The sequence below is a fragment of the Erigeron canadensis genome, chromosome 1 (genome assembly GCF_010389155.1).
Source record: "Erigeron canadensis isolate Cc75 chromosome 1, C_canadensis_v1, whole genome shotgun sequence".
Classification (NCBI taxonomy): domain Eukaryota; kingdom Viridiplantae; phylum Streptophyta; class Magnoliopsida; order Asterales; family Asteraceae; genus Erigeron; species Erigeron canadensis.
Genome location: NC_057761.1, coordinates 49,062,373 through 49,080,604, shown reverse-complemented (window position 1 = coordinate 49,080,604; position 18,232 = coordinate 49,062,373). Strand labels below are relative to the sequence as shown.

The window sequence follows — 18,232 nt, the reverse complement described above, 5'->3', positions numbered from 1 at the left end:
AAGTGTACACCAAAATGTCATTTGACTAGACCATACTCGCTGGTTAAATGATCAAACCAAAACACATTACAACCCATGACTTTACCATTTGACTAAAAGGTTACTAAGCTAACATTTGACTAAATTACAACACAAGAGACAACACTTTAAGAACATTTAATCAATGAGTTTGGCTAATAAAAGGGTTTATCTATCACCATAAACACTACCTTCGCATCAAAGACTCTAACTAATTAATCCAATTTGCCTTTGTCTTTTGATCCATTTGAACCTATAAAAAAAATATAAACAACTAAAACGATAAGCAATTTCGCTTAGTGAATACAAAATATAATAATATAATTTATAATCTCTTTCATCATCTAAGCACAATCATAACAATTTTACATATAAATCGAACTACTTTTACCAGCCATCTAACAAACAAATGGGTTCATTAGCTACTAATTAACTCTACCTACAAGAACTGGATCAAATTCTTGTAATCATAAACTCTACCTTCAAGAATTAACTAGGTGTCAACTCTTGAAGTCGTGTTCTAACTACCTACAAGAATTGGTCAACGCCAACTCTTGTAGTCATAACTTTAAGTACCTACAAGATATGGACAACGCCAACTCTTGTATTCATAACTTTAACTACTTGCAAGATATGGACAACGTCAACTCTTGTAGTCATACTCTAACTACCTGCAAAAATAGACAACGCCAATTATTGAAGTCAAATTTTAACTACCTACAAAAATGAACAACACCAATTATTGTGGTCAAACTCTAGCTACCTACAAAAATGGAAAACTCCAATTATTGTGGTCAAACTCTAGCTACTTACAAGAAATGGATAACATCAATTCTTGTAGTCAAACTATAACTACCTACAAAAATAGACAACACCAATTATTGTTGTCAAACTCTAGCTACCTACAAGAAATGGACAACGCCAATTCTTGTAGTCAAACTATAACTACCTACAAGAAATGGATAAACGACAATTCTTGTATTTATGTCATACATAAAGCTAATTTGTACTCACCTTTCAAACGATAACTTGCTATAATTCTTAAGTGACCCACTCCAGTAACCTGTTAACGCAACAAAATTTCAAGGTCACTTGCTTATAATTAACTATATGGTCAACTCATATTACACATTAACATACTGTTTGGTAGTTTAACTTTCCTTCACTTATCCTAATTTTTCATTTAGGCACTAACACTCTTACAAGAGAAATGAAATATTTGCTCTTACTAATAGTAAAATATAATATCATGAATAAAATATTAATGTAAAAAAATCGGGATGTTACACCTCTCATCACTCCAACTTCATTTGCACTTAAATTGCTGTTTTGACTTTTACTTTGACCGACTTGCTTGTCTTGATTGATTAGTTCTGGACTTCTGGAAGAAGAAAAACACACATATGTGGTCACATGTTTGGTGGCTAGTACTAGAGATAAACATTTTGCCTTAGCCTGTTGCCTAACTTAACCCAAACCGAGCCCAGCCATTCTAACCCTCTATAAGTCTATATAAAGTTATAAACCCCTTAAAAAAATTCCCTAAACTCATACACACTTCTACTTTTTTACATTTCCAAACAGAACCACCTATCCTAAATCCACCATAAACCACCATCACCCAGCCACAATTTTCATCCTCACCATCATCTACACATAATCCACTATCCATTTCTCTTATTTGTTGACGACCAATCACGTCTGGGAAAATTTTGGGGCTGAGGAGCTTTGTGAGACTCGGAGAGGGAGATCCATCATCCACAATCAAATATCAATTCCTATATTGCTTGATTGTGTTGTTAATCTAAAGTCTAAACTTTCCTTTTAGTTTCACAGTAAGTTGGGAGTGTACGCACGTCGGCCATCACACCTTCAAGCAGTTGAAAATGATGTTCTGCGAACGTCAACACATAATACAATGATTGCAAATCGTTCAAAAACTTGATTTCCACCACTTCAAAATTTTCACATATGGTGAATCTATCCAACTACATATCTTACATAGAACATTAAGCAATTAAGATTAGAGTTATACAAAAAACAATATCATGTTTTGAATATCTTAGCAACTAAAACATTACATTTTGGGTTAATCATAGCTTAATACTTATTCTCTGATTATCCTCAAATAGCTGAAAGCACACCTCCCAATCATGCTGAGTGTTTGGCGGGGAGAACATTCCACCACCACCTTAAAAAACATAAATGTTCCAACAGCCGATTCAAATTCAATGTATAGTTAACTTCTTGTCATGCTGCTGAAGACCTGAAGCGTGGCGCTGGAAGTCATAGAAGTGGCGGTAGGGAAGAGCTAGTTGCGAGTGAGGGACTGAGGGCTATTAAGTTTCATAGAAATTCATTGAACAAATCTCAGTTGAGGTACACCCCGTATACTAATCATCATCTTCATCATCGGAAGAAACTTTTTGCTTCTTAAGTTGCTTCCATTTGTATGCTTGCTCTAAAATTTTTAAATTTGACGCTTGTGTTTCTTCGGGGAATAGATAATCTATATATTCCTCGTACCTGCAATTTGCAAAAGCATTTATGAGAAAAATTATTACATAATTTGTAAAAGCACAAACCAGTTGTAGGAATACACATTCAAAGGATGCAGAGATCCTATGCAAAATTCCATTCATGAAAATTGCTGCATTTTTCCCGACAAATCAAAAATTATCTACTTATGTCATTATTACTACACTAGTAGACATTAGAGTAAATATGATTAGATGAAACAATATTTTGAGAAACTAACAGTCGTGTCTAAACTGTAGCAACTTTTAAAAAAAACCTGTAGATAGAAACACTTATTTGAGCTAAATACCACTAGAAGCCTGTCCTAGATGAGGTCTTCTTTAGAAAATTCTAACCCATGTACGTGTGTTAAGATTTAGTTAATTTACTCTGTAAAACAGACGTTTCATTTAAAAAGGTTAGAATTTGTAGGTTCCCCTTCCTAACTAATGCTAGCCTTAAAGCTATTTCCAACCACATAAATGCAGAAAATATCAAGGTTTTCAGAGTATTTCATAAAGTTCAAAGCATACGGACCGACAAAAACTATGGCAGAGTGCTCTTGCCTCACAGATGTTGAAATGGCTTACAAACCTAATTACGCAAAAGGGGTAGCAATATCAACTCATTCACTTAGGAGTTAGGAATGGGTCTAGAATGGTCATGTTAAAGGATTTACGAAGTTCATACAAAAAGCCTTTTATGTCCACCCACCCCAAAAAATGTTCAGTTCCAAGACCCGATCAACCCATAATGCCACATCTACTAACACAGTTCAACTTGATGAAAATTTGAGAAAGATATGAATCAAGAGCATACAAGTACATGTCTAATGACCTAGAAAGATATATAATAACAAGCTTATTCACATACCCAGAAGGACCATCATCCGTCTCTAATTGCCTTTTCTTTTTTAGTTTCTTCGGAAGTTTGACACGGACCAGCTCTATGTCACCCAAATCACCAAAGCTGCTTTCCATATTTAGCCACTCCTCAAGTAACATGGCTCTTTCCTCTTTCAGCTCGGGAGCAGATGTTCTATAATAGTTTATTGCATTTTCAAATACTCCTGATGACAAGTAATATAAGAAATATGAGAATCGTAAACACTTGCCACTTTGCTTACCAATCATTAACAAAACGGCAGAAATTAACTAACAGAAACATTCAGTAAATGTGAAACAGATCAAAAGTGTAAGATCAAATAACTAGCAAAAAAAGATAGAAGGTGGAATGGGTCGAATTCACCTGTAGTATATTTTCAATGCCAAACACCTCCTAAATCATTGTGGTTACTAGACTAGATTATTATTGATATCACAAGTTTTTTTGCAGGCATAATTGCACACCAATATTTAACCTTTAGTATTTTGATGCCTCAAATCAAAAAGACCCGACCTGACCTGTGCCAAAATTACATAATTTGACCCTTTACGACTGCACCAACTTTGGCCAATTTTAAATATGAGTAACAAGATTAGATGCTTACTCCTGGCACGCTCAATGCAAAGTTTCCTCTGCTCATTGAGGACATCTTCAGCTAGATCTTCCTGTTCTGTCTCTTCCATGGCAGATGCTTCAAACTTTGCATAGCTGATCCACACCTTCAAATGTTTTGTTCGATCCAAAAGCCTCTCATATAACTGCCTGGTTCTTTCGAATTCAGATTCTGCTATCTCAAAATCTATGTAGGCCTGCAAAATAATCAAATGAGTCATCTCCCTGACTAGAGAGAATAAACACACTTCCCACATAACCAATTAGCCAATAACATCAACTTGACACTGGCAAACTCACTGAATCCATAGTTGTTAAAAGCAATGGCTTTTTGCGCCTGAGCGCTAGGCGCAACAGTTCCCGCCAATTCGGAACCCAGCCCTAAGCCCAAGGCCCAATAACTTTAAGCATGTTTTTTGGGGAGTCAGTTTTTAAGAATGTATCAATCACGTATATTAACCATAAATCACGTATATTGACCATATATATCTACTTTCCATATATTTCGTGTATACATTAGTTCTTCCTTCTCTGAAAGGTTAGTACTTAGTTATTGTTTTCTTCATTCTATTTTGTGTTTCCTTCTGTTTTTTATTCCTTATTCGAGTGAAGTATTCTTCCATTACCAATTGTTAGATACAATGAATCAAGGTGTTGCTGGCCGGGCTCAATCCAAAGACCCTGGCTGGAAATACAAGAAGTTGGTTCACAAGAATGACAAGAATGCTGTTAGGTGTGATCTTGGTTTTAAAAAGCGATAAGTGCACAAAAGCGATAGGGTCCATTTCGGAAGCACTAAGCGCAAATGCGGCGAGCTTTTCGTACGCAAGGTGCACACTTATGAAGAAATTTTATAAATTATTTATATAGTATTTATAACACATAAAATACCAAAACAACATCAATAAGATACTCGTTTAAGTCCGGCTTTGATCAAATTTGGTATTTGAAAAGAAATTCTCAAAAGATTGTTGTTCTCGTTGAGGAAAATGAAGAAGAGATCAATCTTGTTGAGAAAGAAGAGGTAAGAAAAAAAAATTACTTATTTCTATAAAAAAATCCTCGTGTACAAAAAGGTCACGCTTTATAGCGCTTTTTGGCGCCTAGGCTCACAAAAAAGGTCCAAAAGCGCGCGCATTCTGTACACCCTGCGCCTTGAGTACCAAAAAGCTCCAAGGCAAGCCTAGGTGCGCCTAGCGCTTAAGCGCGGAAGAAACAGGAATGTGAAAGTCTGTACTCTGTACAAAGGTTCCAGATGAGGTGGTGGCTGAACTAAGAGAATATGTAGAAAGCCAAAAAGCAAAGAAGACAAACGGCGGCTTACATGATTTGACAATGAATTTTGAAAATGGTGGATATGGTGATGATGAACCTGGCGAGGATGAGGATGTTGAGTTAGGCAATACTCAAAACAAGAGGCCCCGTGTGGAGAAACCAACAAAGTCTGACGTGAAGGGACCACGGGATTCTTTTGTTACTAAAGGTAAGACTTTTATTAGATCTTTGTTATTGTTCTTAGTTGTGTTTTAGCATTTATATAATTATATGTTTTACACGTTGCATTTGCATAATTACTTATTAACTCGATCAGATTGAATGCTTTATACGACAATTGTTATATATATTAATTCAGTTCAGCAGATATGTGTATACTTTAACCCAGTTTACGTCTTTTATCCAAGATTATGTGTTTCTTGCTATACGTTTTCTAGGAAAAGCTAAAGGGAAAAAGATACTAACAAGCATAAATGATGCTTGTGACAAAGAGTTGTGAGCAAAAACTGTTCAAAAGATTGCTGTTTTTTTCTACCAAGCAGGGATCCTCTTCAATGTAGCCAAATTAGATTGCTTTAAAGAAATGATTGACGCTGTTGAAAAGTATGGTCCGCATTTAAAGCCACCTTCATACTATGAACTGCGAATTCCATTGCTCAAGAATGAAGTAGATGCTGTGAATGAGTGGGTTCACGATCATAGAGTCGAGTGGACAAAACATGGTTGTTCAATAATGTCCGATGGATGGACAGATAAGAAACAGAGAACATTGATAAAACTTTTGGTGAACACTAAGGGAACAGTTTTCATGGAGTCAGTCAATGCGTCTGCTTACTCTCACACGGGTGAGAAGATATTTGAGCTTCTTGACGATTTTGTGGAGAGGGTTGGACAAAAAAATGTTGTGCAAGTAATAACGGACAATGGCAGTAACTTTAAAATAGCTGGTTAGTTGTTTCACTTAATTTGTTAATTGTTACTATTTTTTTATATATACACAACATATTTTAATTTTTCTAATGTTCACCAAATTGATAACTCTTGTAGGCCAACTACTCATGGCGAAAAAGGGGACATATACTTTGGACACCTTGTGCTGCTCATCGTTTGGATCTTATGCTAGAAGACGTTGGTAAGCTAAAAAAAAGTGAAATTAATCATTGAGAAGGCTATATATCTTGTTGGTTACATTTATAACCATGCTGGTGTTCTAAGCTTAATGAGGGAGTTTAAAGAAGGCAATGAGTTGGCGAGATGTGGAGTAACTAGATTTGCAACCACTTTTCTCACCTTTAAAAGTCTTCATACTCATAAAAATGCTGTGAGAATGATGTTTGGCGATGAGAAATGGACCAAAAGTAAATGGTGTAAAGATCATAAGGGGAAAAAGCAAATGAAATTGTTTTCGCCCCTACCTTTTGGTCCAATATCATTTTTACTATCAAAGTAATGAGTCCTAGGGTCAAAGTTCTTCGCCTGGTTGATAATGAGAAAAAACCCGCAATGGGGTATATATATATATATGATTATATGAAGCAATGGACAGGGCTAAGGTTTGGGCAACGAGAAAGATGAGTACAAGATCGTATCTGATATAATAGACAGCCGATGGAACTCTCAGCTGCACCATCCTTTACATGCGGCTGGTTATGAAAATGACAAAGTATCAGAAGGTTTACATGAGTGCATCAAGAGGCTGGTCCCGGATAAAGACATGCAAGATCTGATCATGACAGAGACGATTCAGTGGGTCAACCAAGAAGAGATTTTCCAATTAGAAGTTGCAAACAGGGCACACAGGAAAGTAGCTCCCGGTAAGGCAACTTATATGTGATTCTCTTTATTATGTTAATATGATACCATTCTAACTTCATGATTTGTACCAGCTGAGTGGTGGAAGCTATACGGGAAAGGTACATCAAATCTTTAGCAATTTGCAGTTAAAGTGTTAAGTTTAACATGTAGTGCATCAGGCTGTGAAAGGAACTGGAGCACCTTTGAGCACGCAAGTCATTGAACTTTTAAATTTTCAATTTTAGTGATATATTATGAACTTGGTTTACTATATAATACTTGTATAATTTTGAACAGATTCATTCTAAGAAAAGAAACAGGCTTGAGCATCAGAAGTTGCAAGAATTGGTGTATGTTAAGTAGAACAAAATGCTTCAGAATCGTCGTGACAAAAATGTTGAATATGATCCAATCATCCAATATCACTAGATGATATTGATGATAGCAATGAGTGGCTAACAGGAATAATGGAGGAAGATCATGTTCATGATGACGAGGATTTAACATGGACAATGGTTGGAGAGGCGAGCTGGGCAGGAGAGCCCTATATAAGAACCAGGTCTTCTCAACCGTCAACTTCAAGACCTTCGGCATTTGGAAATTTACGTGATGAAAATTTCATGGAAGAAGATAATAACCCAATTGATGTTGACAGTATCCTAAATAGTTCCGATTAGTTTACATTCTTATGTTTTGAACTATTTGGTTTAAATATTTGTGTTTTCAATTTATGAACACTTGTTTTTAAGCTTTTGGTTGAATTGAATATTGGTATGTCAATGGTAAAGTTCAATTTGAATGGCATTTTCTTTGTTTTGCTTAAAATGCGTTTTTTTCCTAGTCCCGCACTTTTTATGCGCATCTCGCCTAGGCCACATTTAGTGCCTTTGCGCATTGAGTGCGCCTCGCGCCCTTGACCACTATGACTGAATCTCTACTACAAATACAGAGAACAATTAATAGACGGTGATGGTTTTAGATATATTTACCTTCCATAATAACTCCGGCATGTCAAGTGCAGGCTGTGCAATGGCAAGCTCAAAAATCGCTCTGGCTCGCTCGGTCTCGCTCAAGGATCTCTCTAACTCAGCATACTTGCTCCAAGCATAGCAATTTTCTGGAGCCCATTCCAGATATTTTTCATAAAGCTTCCGACACCGATCTATGTTACCCAGCTGCAACTCAATCTCAATGTACTTCTTAAAAATCTGCTTGTTCAAGTACAGTAAAGAAATATAGTCACACCATAAACAAACAAAAAAAAAATCAGGAAAATGAGTAACTCAAGGTCTCATACCATACCTTATCTTTAGGAGCCTTTCCAATTGCATTTCCAAGAACTCCACGTGCACCCGAAAGATTTAATTGCCTAATTTCAAACTGGGCAGCCATCAACCAGATTTTAGCAAAAGAGAATTTGTTGTGTGGGATCAGCTTTAAACACTCGCTATAGACATCCCTGGTTCGAGAAAAGTCTTGTGCCTCAAGCTCTTCATACAACGCGTAATTGATCCATAAATATATGTATCTTTGCCAATACCTCTTCTCTTCAGCTGGAGGAACATTAGCAATTGCTCTCTCATAAACCTCACGAATCCTATGTTTGTTCCCCACACTCTCCTCGAGTCTAATATAGTCAAACCACGAGTCATAATTTAGAGGATTCTTTCTAACTTCCTCCTCATACTGAAACCTTCGTTTCCCAACTATGGCATCCTCGATGCCTTCTTTGTCACCATACTGCTTCTCAAAAGCCACAAACTTTCTATAAAGATCCTCAGCCCTCCCCTTAGGTATATGGTCTAAAGCAAATTTATAGATACATCTTGCTCTCTCAGTTTCTTTGCACTTCTCTTCAAATTCAGCAAATGCAACAAATAAAGTCTCGGCCTCTTCATCATCTGCTAGCTTAACAACCGCCCTTTCGTAGCAATTCCTTGCTCTAGCAATCTCACCGTTTTTCATTTCAAACTTCGCAAAGCGAATCCATGCACCAACTTTCGGCAAGCATTGCACGAATCTTTCATAGATGGCCCGAGCCCTCTCAATCTCATTGTATCGTAACTCGAACTTGATGTAAGAGAGCCACGCTTGCTGGTCAGGTTCCCAACCCATCCACCTTTCAAATATTTGCCGGGCACCTGCAAAAAGGTTAATTATAATACGTATAAAGTTGGATCGTGCATGCATAAAAACCGTAATTGATAGATATGTAGTACTCGTAAAAGCATTAACAAAAACGGGTTTCCACGCAGAATGGTATAATGCGTACACAGAAAGTACATGCTAGAATGCAATTCATTATAACATTAATAGTAACGCGGACAGCCCAACACGCCCATTGGTTGAGTTGTAGCTTGACATGAAACAGCAATTCATTATAACATTAATAGTAAACAAGCATTTATTTAACTACGTAGATACCTGCAACGTTGCCCAGCATTTCCTCCATGTGTATGTACTTGTACCACAACTGATCAACTCTGGGCAACAAAGTAACCGCCCGATCCCACACATTCCGTGCATGATTGATAAACTTATTCTTCATCTCCACTTCGGCATACTTGAGCCACATCGTATGATCTCTGTAATCAACGTCCAACGCTCGTTCCCAAACCGACCTAGCACGCTTAAAATCGTTCTGAGATTCTTCCCATTTGGCATATTTAACCCAAACACTCTTGTTCCACCTCACTCTCCTAATCAAATCCTCGTATTCCTTCCGTTTACGCAACCGGTAGTCTGCGAGTTCAGCCGAATCAGTAATCTTCTGTTTAGGAGGTCGGATTTCGGCCTCTTGACGTTCCCGTGCTTCTCGGAGGATCTGTTCGGCGGTTATTTGGAGTTCGGCAGGGGTTTTGTTTTTAACCCTGGTTGCTCTTGCGACTTTGACCTCGGTGTCTTTTCTGGTTAAGTACCCTAAATTAGGGTCTCCTTCACGATTCGCCATCTGAAATTGGGAATTAGGGTTTATCAGGGTATATTTGGAATTGGTAACAAATATAACCTAACAATAAAATCAAAATTATTTCATCAAAAAAATCAATCATCGTCTTTAAATCCTCATCCTAACATAACTACTTGTGTTTTGTTCATAATCACAAATATCTTGACCTAATGTTTTCACAAAACAAAGCAATATAATAATAATACAAAAAAAATAATTAATATAAAAAAGGTCCAGAAACACAAACAAACCTTAAATCTTCTTCGTGTTCGATCACAAGCAGCAGCCGCGAATCAAACCTATTTGAATCGGATGGGATTTGGGGAGATGTGTTGATTATTTTGCGGTGTGCCGTGTGTGTTTTACTGTGTTTCGTTTGTGGGATTTGTGATACGTAGTGTATTTATTTATGTTGGGCTAGCCGCCTGGCCCAGCTTTACTGGGCTTATTTTGTTTTTGTATTTCTCTAGTGTTTGTAAATTAAGCTTAACCGTGATCCGTCAATTTAATATGTCTTTGATTTTGAATACGAGAGCAAGTACCCACGCGTTGTGGCGGTGATATGGTGGGGTGATAGGTTATAAAGTGTGATAGGTTATAAAAGGTGATAGGTCATAGAGTGTGATAGCCAAATGCCTTAGCCGTATGGGCTCCGCCCTTAGATTTAAAAATTCGTCAAAAGTATATTGAATGACATCTCTAATGAAAGAGCATGAAATTTTAAGAACACCCATATAACTTTTATGATTTATTGATCTACAGTCTTTGAGATAAAAGACTTTGAATGAATTGGGAGAATAAATGATTTATGGAGTAAAAAAAAATGATTGGTTGAGATTTTAGGAGAGAGAAAATGTAATATAATTATTTTAGGTAAATATATAATATATAGGGGGGCATTTTGAGAAAGTAAATGTTGAAACTTAAATTTAGACAGAGACTTTTTGCTTTATAATATACGAGAGCAAGTACCCGCGCGTTGCGGCGGTGAGACGATGGGGGTGATAGGTCATAGAGTGTGATAGCCAAATGCCTTAGCCGTACGGGTTCCACCCTCGGATTTAAAAATTCGTCGAAAGTATATCGAATGACATCTCTAATGAAAGGGTATGAAATTTTAAAAATACCCATATAATTTTTATAATTTATCGATGTACGATTTTTGAGATAAAAGATTTTGAATGAATTGGAGGAATAAATGATTTATGGAGGAGAAAGAAAACAAATGATTGGTTGAGATTTGAGGATAGAGAAAGGGTGTTAGGTAAATATAGAATTGAAATATAGACATTTTGGGAAAGTAAATGTTGAAACTTAAAATGTAAACATGGGATATCTGTTTTATAATATAGTATAGATAGTGTCTTTGTATATTAAACTTTAACGTACAGAATATTAGAATGTGAGAGAATAATCTAAACTCCCTATGTAAACAAACTACCCCTCCCCAAATTAAACACTCTACCTTTAAATTCCCTATTTTACCCTTATAATTTACACTTTCCTAAACACTTTATTCCTGAACTTCCTAAAATACCCTTAGGTCGCGTTTGTTTTACAAAATTTGATGGAATTTGATGGAATTGGAATTGAATTCCATTCCTTAGTGCGTTTGTTTGTTCAAAGAAGGAGGAATCTCATTCCGTAAGAATGTAAACATTCTATCATTTGATGGAATCTCCATTCCTTGGGGATGGAGGAAGGAATTTCATTCCTTCCGTCACTTGAATTCTCAAAAAATCAAAAACATTCCATCAAATTCATTCCTTCAGATTTTAATTCCTTCGAAAGATTTCATTCCTTTCAAAAACATTCTGTGAACCAAACGCGCCCTTAGAAAAATCTTATGCATGTACGTATCTATCATTCATTTTTTGGAATAGAGATGTTTTTACGTTTAGGTAATGAATATTGTGGTATATTGATGTTTGTAGGTCGTTCACTATATATAGTCATGTAGATTGAAGGTATTTTTTTTTTAATTTTATTTTAATCCTTATAACGTTGGTTTGATAAGAGTTAGTTGATGTAGAAGACAAGATCTCAGTTTAATTTTTATATTCGATTAAAATTATTAGCCGCATCACGTGTATTTCTATTCAATACAACCCATTGTTTTTTGTTCATGATACCCCATATTTAGCCGCCTTTTTTTTCCAGAGGTGTCGCTGTAACGCGCGGGTATCCTTCTAGTGTTCAAAGAACCAAACTTGCATAGATGTTGTATTAATAAATTTCACATTTTAGATTATGAACAGTTGACACCTTCAATGTTCAATTACGGTAGTATCTGTAGTTATAGTCTATTTACAGAATATATGAATGTATATATGTTTAGTATTTAGATACACAATAATACAAGCGTACATATGTATATTGATGCAAACAAATATGTCCACATATGTATCTTAATATAAACACATTACAACCCGAAAATCGATCTAAACCAAAACGAAAGACCGATAAACCGAACCAAATGAAAACTGAACCAAATGGTTTATGTTTTTAAAAAAACGAAAACTTCGGTTCGTGTTTTGGTTTTACGCCAAAACCGACCCAATCTCACCCTAGTTAGCATAGGTCTTTTAGAATTTACTTTTTTCAATGGTTGAGGGGTAGTTTTTTTGTCAAGTAGGCATTATGTTACATTATTAAATAGGTAAATTAGTTGTCTTTATTTGACATGGATATATTGGACCTTATGTAGTTATGTTATCACGTTTTGCTTGTATGTATGTTTGCATGACACAATACATATGTGTTTATATGACATGCTTGGAGGGTAAAGGGAGCTTCGTACATGTCACATTCGATAGTTGCGTATATCTTAGGTAGTTGGTATTAACCTGAGTTGTTATGTTTTGTTATTTACTTATTATTATATGATAATAAATGTTGTTTTTTTGCTTAGTGGACTAATTGGACAATTGGGTAGTACTCATATCAAAATAATTAAGCTATTAAAACTATATAAAAATTTGATAATATATAGTAGTTATCATTATTACTTAATACCTTGTTAGTTTTTTCAAAATCATCTTGTAGATCAAAACCCGTATACATATTTATGATCATTATGATGACTCTATGAATCCTTTACAGATGATATGAGATATTCAATTATATTCAAAAATGTATTATATTGGTTTAAATTGTGCAAACTCATATGTTTAAAAATTAATTTAAAATTTTAAGAATCTGATATGTGTATTGTATTAATTCACTTCCTTATTTTTATTTGATTATTTCACATGACATTATCTTATAATTCATGTTGATTTTTAGGTATATGTGTTAGATATTACTCCGTATTTTTTAATTTTTTAACTTAAATATTGAAAGCGGGTATTCACGTAAGACATAATTATGGTATGTAAATGTAATCTTCAACATTGTCCTTTGCTTTAGTAACTTGTTATGTTATAGTTTATTCATCATAAGTTCTTAACAATTCTTAATTAGTATTAAAAAAATGTTAAATGCAATGCTTAAGGCTATTTAACGTGATTTGTACTTTTCATATCAAAAGCACATACTCTAATTTTTATATTAATTATACAATCTAAATATCCATGTAGGTTTTTTTCTTAATTATTTTTTATCAAAACCTTTAGTACAAAATTCCAAGTTGCGGGAGTTGCACATGAAACGGATTAAACAAATCATAATTTCCATGTGGGTTTTTTTCTTATTACGAGTAAAATCTTATTATACTTTGGCTTGACACTATGACATCACCATGTGTCCATTTTCATAACAAACGTGCCACATCAGGCTCTTTGTTTTATATGTATTTGATCATACATGAGAAGAATCATGTTTGATTTATGCACACAATAGTTGATTGGTTCATTGAGCTTCAAATCAAAATAATTTCTTCTTTAACATAAACTATTAAGATGTGCAAATATAGTTTACTAGCTCGTATCGTCATTTTCTATTAAAAATATACATATACATAATTAGTAAACTGAGATGTGTGTGCGACTCAAAAAACACATAGAAGTAGACTATTTCACATTCAATCAATGTTTGAAATACTCGTATCATATTTGAATTCTAGACTAGATGAATTTCAATGCACCAATCCGTGGGCCAGATAACATCATGTGGTCCACTTTGACATGTGGACAAAATTATCCAGTGTATGTCACCAAAATCATGACCTTTTTGGAGGGTGATTTATGGGCAACTTTGTGTTCATACAAAAATTTTAGGGTCTAGACATATGTTGGTTGTTTCAACTCTCATCTTGGAGGGTGCATTGTTTCAACTTTTATTCGATTTTGGAGATTTTTGATTTGGCTCAAATGGTCTGAAATAAAATATAAGCTCCTACTAAATTTTCATTTTTGTTAACTATAATTAAATTGGTACAAATAATGTCAAGATTGAAGTAAATTCAAACAGTCCATGAATGAAACTTTGGTGATCATTAGTTTGTTTTATAGAATTAACTTTATGATACGAGTAATCATGTAAATACTTCTAAAACTTTATTCTTATTACTGTATATTTATAAAAAATGCAATTTGTTAAATAAAGAAATAATCAATTTATATTTTCATCAATTAAAGAGTAAATAAATAATAAAATATCATGACAAAGAAAGTATCACATCTCTAACTGTGAGCTAATTCAGGAGTTGAATTTTAATTTTAAGCCATTGAGATATATCTTGATAAATGAACTAACTTTCGCTAATGTGACCCGTCCGTTTTACATTGATCTATTAATCTCTAAAATATACATTCTAAAACATACTATTCAAGCAAAAACATTGACTAACTCACAACTCTAGCAAAGGGTGTTGCCATTGTTGTGTTATGTTGTGAAGATTAAGTTGTTTTGAATATCAGTTAAAGTTACCGGTTAACTGAAATTCTTGTCGAAAAAACTATCAAAGAAAAAGATATAGACATAGACCTTACAAAATTGACACATAAATAAAAGTTTGTTAACTAATCATGCCACTCGTTAATTAATCCAAAGTTCAAATTAAACTCCTTAAAGATCTCAAAGTTGGAAAAAAAAAAACTCTTTACTGTGTCATAATATTTGTTTTACTCATATTTTAGAAAACTATAAATTTATTACTTTTCAATTTTTTTGAAAATTTACCCTTTAAATAACTACAGAAAAACATAAATAACGTGATTAATAAGGTTTTCAAACATATAACCTTATTTATGCATGAATATGGTATAAGTATGAAAAGTAACTATCGGCAAATGTGATATCTCAAGGTATAAGGTTGAGATGTTATGAATGGATCTTTTGAAAAAACAAAAAAAAGTGGTCTGGACTGAAACGAATGGAAAGTAAACTCCAAGATGTGCAGGCTCGATCAAGGCAAGAGATTTAAATAACAAATGAGTGAACAGATTTGGCATGGTATGTCGTACGCCAGTTAGATAGTCTGTCATGGTTAATGGTATGGTGTTGAGAGTCATATTGCGGCCAATTAAATTGAAGTTTATATGTATTTTTGTGATGTTAAAAAAAGGACATTGTGGCTTTTGTATTGATCAATGAGTATGAGGGTTATATTTTGGTCATCCTTTTTATTGGTTATGTGTTTTCAACTTTTCATATGGTTAATTATTTAATGTGTACGCAGTGATAATCTCTTATCTCTTATATAATTGTGTGTAGATGTTTACTTTGTCACTTTGCGACTAAAACTTAGGGGTTTTAGGAGAGAGAATGTTAGCTGGGAGATTTGAGATTGAATCTCAATTCTCCATGGTCTCGAACATTTACCTCTTCGGACGCGTGCAGGTCGTATGCGTGTTATCGCACCCTTGGTCTTCAAGGATGTTTTCGGGTTTCAACCGCTAGCATATTGTCCGTTTGGATGTCACTGTTAGGGTTTAAAGTTTAAACCACTAACAAACTAATACGACATTCTAAAAAAAGGTGTAAATAAATTATCGTTTAAAAGTATGTCAAACATATCTATACTATATTATAAAGCAAATAGGGTTTCAACTTTCAATTTTCAATTTCAACAATGTACAAATGATAATGCATGATGTATCATACATCAATGATTACAACTTTCTCTCTTCTCCATAAATCATTTTATTTCTCTAATTCTTTCAAAATTTTTTATCTCAAAAATCGTACATCGATAAATTATAAAAATTATACGGGTGTTCTTAAAATTTTATACTATTTCATTAGAGATGTCATTCGATATACTTTCGAAGAATTTTTAAATCCAAGGGCGGGACCCATACGACTAAGACATTTGGCTATGACACTCTATCACATATCACCTCCTATGATCTATAACATATCACCTACCTATGACCCTCACCATCTTACCACCACAACGCGCGGATACTTGCTCTCGTAATTAAGTAAATGAGACCAATCTTTAGGATAATGATTTAAAGGAAAGGTATATATAAGACTTTACTTTTTTAGAAGGTGTGAGGTTAAAATCTAAACATGAATGTTTAATTTCATATTTAAGTTATACTTTGCGCTTAAAGGTTAACTTAATGAAATTTGTGTTAATACGAGTATCTTTTTAACTTTTAAGTAAACGACTAAAGAATGTTAACATCATTTAAAGAAAGAAAAATGATTAATCAACTTAATTGATATGTCTAAAGATATGCCTAAAACTTTAAGAATTTGACATGTGGATTCCACTAATTCTCTTTCCTAATCTTGTCCCTTGATTTTTCCACATGTTACCATCTTACAATTAGGCACATCTTTAAGTATACCAATTAGATTGATTTATCATTATCCTTTAAAGATTAAAAAGCTGCTAGTGTAGTACCTTTATATTGATTTATAATATAATATTTAAAGTTTATTAATTTAATTTGACCCACTAACATGGCAATATCCCTCCAGCCTGAGCAATTTGAATCCACAAAAATGCGGTCCGAGTCTGATTTATGTCATGCATGCCAGACAAAATTACTTTTCCTTGCCACCTCACTTTCTCTGTTTTTCCATACCACCCCCTCATGTTCTAATTTCAATAAACATAGCCTCCATAGTCCATAGTTTGTATTTGTACTTGCATATATCATATATGTATGCATGGTGGACTTGTTCACTAGACGTTACGTTTATTTTCATAATCTCAAAATAATTATCCATTTTACGAAAATAGGAAAATTATTGCTAATAAATACCTTTCATCCGAGTGAAACCCGATTTATAATTACATGTTAATTTTGGTTCTAATGATAGTATTAGTTCTTTGAATTTTGTAATTGTATTTCCAATTAACTATAATATAGGAAAATTAACTCAATGACCTTTTAAGAACTTGACAACTATTTTGGAGGACACTAAAATAATAAGTTGAACAAGATGAAGGAAGTAACATAATAAGTAGCTAGGATACATGTATACGAGGATGCGAATATAAGTTTATTTGATAACTAAATTTAGGTGTAGAATTTTTCATAATTTAATATTTAAATTTATAAAAAATGATGGCTAATCATTTATATATAATACAAAAAGTAATGTGAAGGGTTTTCCATGTAAACTTAGATGTCAAACAACCTTATATTCACCTTTGTCATATATATATATATATATTAAAATTTCTTATTAAAGACATTAAACACTGGTTCTAACCAAATCAACCGTAAAAAATACAGCAACCATAGAAGTTACATTTGTAAAAATCTAAAAATTAAAGAAAAACACTGTGGTAAATAAATTAAAGTTTTGAAACTAATTTATACTGTCAAACATTATTTTATTGATGGCTTTAAATAATAAATACAATTTAATTTGTCTTAAGCTATAGCTTTATGAAAACTTAATGAATTATTTATAAAACAAACGTATGTATATAATTATTCTTACACTTTAGAATCATACCTGGGTGTAAAAAAAAAGTGATTGTATGGTCGAAAGGTTTGATTTAACTTTGAATTGTTTACCACAGTTTCCATGGTTATTGTCGGTTTTCGACTTGTTATCGTTTGTTTTTATTTAGTAATTGTTCTTAATGTTCCGTTGATAAAACAAACTCTCCCTCTCAAGATATATGAAAAATGATGTTATGAAATTCATCAAATTTAGCAATAGCTCGCCTTTTATGTACCTGTATCGATATGATTATTATTATTATTAATACTATGAGCATTATTATCCAGATAATTTCAAACAAATAAATTAAATGTAAATAGTAAAAAAAAA

The 18,232-nt window shown here is 33.7% G+C and overlaps 1 protein-coding gene across 1 annotated transcript; it reads right to left on the bottom strand.

Moving 5' to 3' along the window:
- Window positions 1-1,995: 1,995 nt before the first annotated feature.
- On the bottom strand, window positions 1,996-10,410 carry LOC122598472 (crooked neck-like protein 1). Its single transcript, XM_043771066.1, has 7 exons — window positions 10,300-10,410; window positions 9,526-10,051; window positions 8,404-9,242; window positions 8,091-8,309; window positions 4,025-4,229; window positions 3,409-3,604; window positions 1,996-2,544 (listed from the first exon to the last, which is right to left on the bottom strand). The coding sequence occupies exons 2-7, from the start codon at window positions 10,049-10,051 to the stop codon at window positions 2,412-2,414; spliced, it is 2,118 nt and encodes a 705-aa protein (XP_043627001.1). The 5' UTR covers window positions 10,300-10,410; the 3' UTR covers window positions 1,996-2,411.
- Between the last annotated feature and the right edge of the window lie 7,822 nt (window positions 10,411-18,232).